This window comes from Passer domesticus, chromosome 5 (assembly GCF_036417665.1).
Source record: "Passer domesticus isolate bPasDom1 chromosome 5, bPasDom1.hap1, whole genome shotgun sequence".
In the NCBI taxonomy this organism is placed as follows: domain Eukaryota; kingdom Metazoa; phylum Chordata; class Aves; order Passeriformes; family Passeridae; genus Passer; species Passer domesticus.
In genome coordinates, this window is record NC_087478.1 from 67,519,309 (window position 1) to 67,525,642 (window position 6,334).

Below are 6,334 nucleotides of genomic sequence, written 5' to 3' on the forward strand. Positions count from 1 at the left end.
AAACAAACCTCTACAATTTTATTACCTAAGAACTTAAATGTGTTAAAAAATGTAAAATCAAAGATAGTTATCAGCAAAGGTAAGAAATTGATACAAATTGGACAGATAAAGTGGAATAACTTCAAATTAATAAAAAGGAAAACTGAAATGTATTTTAAATGAACGATGAATTAAAATTGGGATGTATTAGAGTCCTTCTGGAACAGTTATTTAAAATAGGGGATACTTCTTTAAAATAAGCATAAAATATTCTGATCCCTCAATCACAGGAGGTGTTCCTTGTATTTCCAATAATTGATTGAAAAGAAATTCAAAAGCTCCTGATTTGCCTGCGTGACTGCAAGTTATTGACAGTAGTGTGGTGCAATTCTTTCCTTTTTTTTTTAACCCAAATAATGTAATCATTAATTTGCATGTCAGTACATGAGTGGCCCTCTGATATTGCATTGTTAGCAAGCACCTGAGAGATTTCACAAGTGCCTTTTGGCAGTGAGATCTTGTGGAACAATATTTCAATGGACATAATCCATTTCAATTGAAACTTTACTCTGAGTGTTAACTGGGAAATGTTAATGTGGTTTCAAGTATGGAGTAATCCCAGTGGAGAAATGAGCAGTACAGGAGGACATACAATCTCTTTGGAATTATTTTTGGTTTGGGGGTTCTGTTTTGTTTCTTAAGGTCTGCATTCATTCAGTCAGTAGTTGAATGGTGTTGGTGATCCTTGATGTGATCTGTTTTTCCTGACCCTTTTAGGGATGAGCAGTACCGCATTATGTGGAACGAGCTGGAGACCCTGGTCCGAGCGCACATAAACAACTCTGACAAACACCAGCGAGTTCTCGAGTGTCTCATGGCGTGCAGGAGCAAACCCCCAGAGGAGGAGGAGCGCAAGAAACGAGGCAGAAAGAGAGAAGACAAAGAGGACAAGTTGGAGAAGTTGGGCAAAGACTATGAATCAGATAAGCCATGGCAGGAATCAGAGAGGTACATTTTCTAAAGTGAAATCAAACTATAGCATATCTATTGCTCTTAGTTGGCCTCTTAGCTAGGTGTTTTACCTTGAGGAGTTCCTGCTGTTGTATTCTATTATAACCACTCCACCTATTAGATAATTAAACTGCTTTATGGAAACCTGAAGCATGGCTGAAAATGTGGGACAAGCAGTTCTTTTGTTTTATCAAGCTGTAGATAGTTCATTGTTCAGGTTGATTAAACAACCCAGCTTGATTTGGCTCTTTTTGTCAGCTGAGCATCAGGGTTATTGTCCATTTACCTCCTGTCTGTAATTCATGTTATTGTAGCTTGTCTAAGTGACAAGCATCTGTAAGTCTGTTCTGTAGTCCTTCTTTGAAACTACTTTCTACAGAGATCAAAAAAACTTTTTAATAAGCTTAATTTGCATGTGTTCTGTGTATGCTAGGATCATTTAGGATGGGAGGGCCTTTTCGTCTGTCCTGGTGGCACCATGCTGATGACATTCCATACCTTCCTGTGAATGATCATTCATACAACTTAGCTTTCACATGTGGAACCGAAATGGGGACTGAGATAAAAGGGGTTTGGTGTGAATGGGTCTGAATTCACCTAGAAAAGATAATAGCAAACTGTATAGTATTTCTCTGTGTATTTAATTTAGTCTTTTCTTCAAAATTCAGACATCAACTGTCTCAACAACTAAAGTGAAACTGTGTATTTAAGAACCTTTCCTATATGTAATGCTTTATACAGAGGATTATTTGGCTAGAATTCCCTATTGTTTGTCACCCACTCCAAGGGATCAGAAGAAATTTTCTTATGGTACGGGTCCTGTATAATTTTTAGGAGTACAGAAAGCTATCAAGAATTATGTCCTGCTAAAGCATATTGTTCCTCACCCTTTTCCTTCTTCCGAAAAAGGTTAAAAGGTCTTTTGGATCGGGAGAAAGAAGAACTGGGAGAAGCTGAAGTTATCAAAGACTCCCCTGATTCTCCTGAGCCCCCCAACAAAAAGCCACTCATTACAATGGATGAAATGCCCACAGCTGAAAAGGCAAAAGGTAAACCAGGACAATTGCAATAGATTATTTCATTTAAAGGTAGATGATGTTGCATCAGTCTGTGTTTTCTAAAGTAATGAGGTGAATAATTTTGGAGTTAAAGCTAAGTCAGTGAAGATCATGTTTAATTGAATGCTAAATGTTGAGAAATTCTTGGAAAACATGTTAACCTCACTAGCTCTGTGAAAAAAGGGAGATACCAAGACACTGTGTGCGTCTGCTGATCGACTCTTGGGTTGATAGGGGGGTTGGCCAAGTTCCTGCTGGTGCTGTTTGACGTACGGTATGTGAGAAATGCTGTTTGAGGGCAGGTATCAGAAATCGCTGTCTCCTGCTAATAAATAATAAACTTGCCTAAGCTGTGTAGTTGTCAGGATTGCCAGTTCTCACTCTTCCTTGGTGTGAATTATTTTCTGTCACAGTGGCTGAGCTGATGCTGAGATTCTGCATTTAAAGCAGAGTCCTCACGTGCAGCGACTCCTCAGCCATTTATCACTTTGCATGTTTTCTATTTATTTAGCCCCTATTGTAAGTTTGTCTAATATTAGTTGCTTTAATGTGTTATATTAGCATAATCTGTAACTTCCTTTAAGGTGTTATAATGATGTAATGTTAATTCAAAATTTTCATCACTTAAGACTCTTTTTACTTACAATTTTAGGGCCAATGTCCTTGCTGTCTTTATGGAGCAACAGAATTAATACTGCCAACTCTAGGAAACACCAGGAATTTATTGGTCGGTTGAACTCTGTCAACAACAAAGCTGAGCTGTATCAACATCTGAAAGAAGAAAATGGGTTTGTATCAGGAAATGCATCACTACCCATATCTTGGTAGCAGTCAGTGTGGAGTTTACAGTATTAAATACTCCTTTGATGATTAAAATATCTAAATACATTCCTTTGCTTCTCAGCATTGATGGAGAACACAGCAGTGTTTGATTTTCTGTTTTCATCTGTGCTGAGTGAGACTAACTGCTGAGAGCTGGGCTTCCTGGGTCACAGGGATTACCCCTGCAGCAAAACTCTTATTGAACTTTAGGGGTTTAAACAGTAGCTGAGACTTACTGCTTGCTTCAGCTTCCAAAGGAATGGCTGATACAGAAATATTGTTGGTAATAAAGTGGTTGACTCTTAGGCTGTGCACTAATGAAGTTGGCAGTAGTCCATGTTCTACAAAAAATACTGAAAAACCAAACCAGCCTCCTCTGAAGGAAATCAGATAACGGTAGACAGCGATCAGTGTAAGAGGGGTGAAAATGAAGTCCTTGGAAAAAATGGCCAAAGCAAGTTTTCAAAATGGATTCTCCAGTCACATGAATATTCTCCAGTCACACAAATATTTTCTATTTTGGTGAGATTGATAGTGGACAGTTTTTCACAGCTGAAATGTATCTCTGCAGAAACCATTCCTTTATGTACTGAGTGCTGCTTAAAGAAGTATTAAGAGGATATAAGATTGCATATGCTGGGGTAGGGAGAGACAGGACAGTTAGTGAAGTAAAAAATATGAAGTCATTTAAATCTGATTTTTTTAAACTGTTGATTGTTCTTCCATAAACAAGCCTTACCAATTGTTGTCTTGCCTTTCAGAATGGAAACAACAGAAAATGGAAAAGCAGGCCGGCAGTGAGGATTAATTCTGTTTCTTGGGATAAAACTTAGCCAAATGAAAAAATATTTAATGCTGGAATTGCTCTTGATACTGTTTTGATACAATTGTATAGCTGTGGTTTGATTGGTTTTTACATTTTTCTAGTCCTATTTTTGTTATGAAGTATGAAATCTGCATATCACGTTAAACCAGCTGTGTGCAAATAGGAGCTGTCCTGAAGTGTTTTCCAGTCATGCTTTAGGATGAAGAAAACCTCTGCTGCCATGGAGTAAAATCAAGTAATCAAAAATATTAGTCACCTTTAAGTCCTTGCCTAGAGGTACTGGTTACTATTTCAAAATCAGTGATGACTATCTTAAAAAAAAATTCAAGTAATTTACAATAAGCTGATAACATCGTTAATTTTGGTTCACGAACACCTTTTATTTATATGAGGATTCCTCAGGAGTTCAGAATTATGGAAAAGACTGCACACTGAGTACCCAGACACTGAGCTGAGAGAGTGCCAGTCTTGGTTTTCATCTGAGGGGTGGGAGGATTTTACAGATAAAAATTGTTGGTTTAAAGACTTTTAAGAAATGGAATGGAAATGGTCTTTAGAAAGAAAGCCTTTCAAGTTGTTGTGTTGGCGTTAAGGCTTTGTAAGCAAAAGTACAATAAAATTTTTTGCTATTAATGACATTATTAATGAAGTGTGTTCTGTAAGATACTTGTGGTTGTATGTCTGACAGACTTGAGTTTGAATGGCTGTGAATGAAAAGGTAGGTGATCTGTCTTCAGTTTCTTTGAGTAGAGCCTCTTTCACTGGGGAGTAGAATTCTCAACTGGAAAACTCAGCCAATGTCTGTGATCTGGTCCCTTGTCAGGTTTTGGGTTGTCTTCCTCATGGGCTAAGGAAAGATGAATTCCTGAGCTCTCCAAGTGTGTCAGCCTTCCTGTGCTCTGCATCTGGCTTCTGTAAGCAACTGAAGGGCTCACAGATTGGATATGTTACAGTTGGTTTGACACACATCTTTGAGATTTTCTAAATAATTTTATATTCACCTGCAACTTTAAATACCATAGTTTGTGATGTATAGATCTGAACACAAATATTCTTCACTGAACGTTTTTGACTGAATCCTTTTTTCAGCTTTGCTGAAGTACTTTGAATAATTTCAAGGTGATTATTCAGCCAGTCTGATGCAGGTGTGTTTTCTGTTAAATGATTTTAGAACCATTTTTACAGAGTGATTAAATAGTAGTTGCATGATAATATTTTCTATCATATTGTAAAATATTTGTAGCTTTTACAGAAGCAACATGTAACTCTTGGAGATCCTAGTGTGAAGACTTTCTGCTTTTATTTTTACCATTTTATAGAAAACAATGTCCTACCTCACTACATCTCTTGACAGCCTAGCTGAAGTGTTCTGATGGAGAAAACTGCCCCAAAATTACTGGTTCTCATAACTTTCTGGGTTATTTTAATGAAATTTTACTGCATATCACTCTGGGTGTTTCTCTTGTTTCCTAGAGGAATGTTGAACTCTTGAAGCTGGGGAGCCTGTAAATGTCAGCTCTGCAATTTACTAGGCTGCAGAGTTAGAGCTGAAAAGCTCATCCTGTGCCTTGGAAATTGTGTGCTGCATCTCCTCATGTGCCATTAATATTCAGCTGCACTCCTTGAAAATATGCACAGGAATTAAATATTTCATTAGAGAAAGCAGGTGCTATCAAATTTCTCTATTAGAATGTGTATTTGTTTAGCTTGTTTACTAACTTCATTCTCCACATTTGGAGCATCTGCCAGGTCAGATTGATTGGTGATTAAATGAGCAGAACCTGGTGACTGGGTCTGTATTTCATGTACTTCAAGAGTGTCACAGGGATGCAAGAGACTGCAAGGGCTGATCTTTGCACTTCTGGAAAGGGCATTCCATATTCCTCTCCTGCCCTGCACAGTGGCACTGGTGCTGTTTTGCTCCTATTTCACACACTGCCTTCAATTTTAGGGTAGGTTTTGTCAGTTCTAAAAAGAGTTTACAGATCAAAATTGGAAATTACAGATTAAGTAGCTTAATCTGTAATTATGTGATTGCAAAATTCAGTTCATAATTAAATTATGGATTGCATTTTGTACATGATAATCTATTAAGCTGGAAAGATTTAAAAATGTTTCAAAAGTCCTCATAAATTCTTTTGCAGAATTTCAGGAGTTCTCTGCTAGAACAGGTCCCAGGTGGAAGCAGACGAGACAGTTTTACTGTAAAGAAGGCAAGCCTGGAACTTTAAAAAATACCTTTAAAGGTACATTGCAGCAAATTGCCTAACAGGAGGAGTTCAGTAGCTCCTATTGCCTTTAGAAATGCTACATATGAAGTATTTATAGAAACACTTTAAAAAGTTTTGAAAGATTGAAAGGAAAGAGACAATGTCAAGAATTTTTTTAAAACTAATTCCAAGATGGCCTATACTCTAGGGTTGTAGCACCTCTGAATTTCAATGGAACCATAATGTTTTGTGGTGATCCTTCTGTGACAGTTCTGCCTCTTCTATGTAAAGTGTATATGAGTCTGGGAGACATGATGGAGTGAGTTTTGCCCAGCACCGACTGTGACCCTTCATTCCCACCAGCATCAGCTTGATGCGTATTTTATTCCGACTTTTGCAGAGTTGTAATTTTACATCATCTTCATCAG

General features: G+C 37.5%; 1 protein-coding gene across 2 annotated transcripts in view; it reads left to right on the forward strand.

Moving 5' to 3' along the window:
- The window catches only part of INTS13 (integrator complex subunit 13), an 18,446-nt gene extending 14,109 nt beyond the window's left edge, over positions 1 to 4,337 (forward strand). For both annotated transcript variants that reach the window (XM_064420733.1, XM_064420732.1), the window contains exons 14-17: positions 757 to 987; positions 1,900 to 2,039; positions 2,701 to 2,836; positions 3,632 to 4,337. In XM_064420733.1, the coding sequence (XP_064276803.1) occupies positions 757 to 987; positions 1,900 to 2,039; positions 2,701 to 2,836; positions 3,632 to 3,671 (547 nt within the window). In that variant the 3' untranslated portion in view covers positions 3,672 to 4,337. The remainder of the gene's footprint in view (positions 1 to 756; positions 988 to 1,899; positions 2,040 to 2,700; positions 2,837 to 3,631) is intronic.
- Positions 4,338 to 6,334: the final 1,997 nt, after the last annotated feature.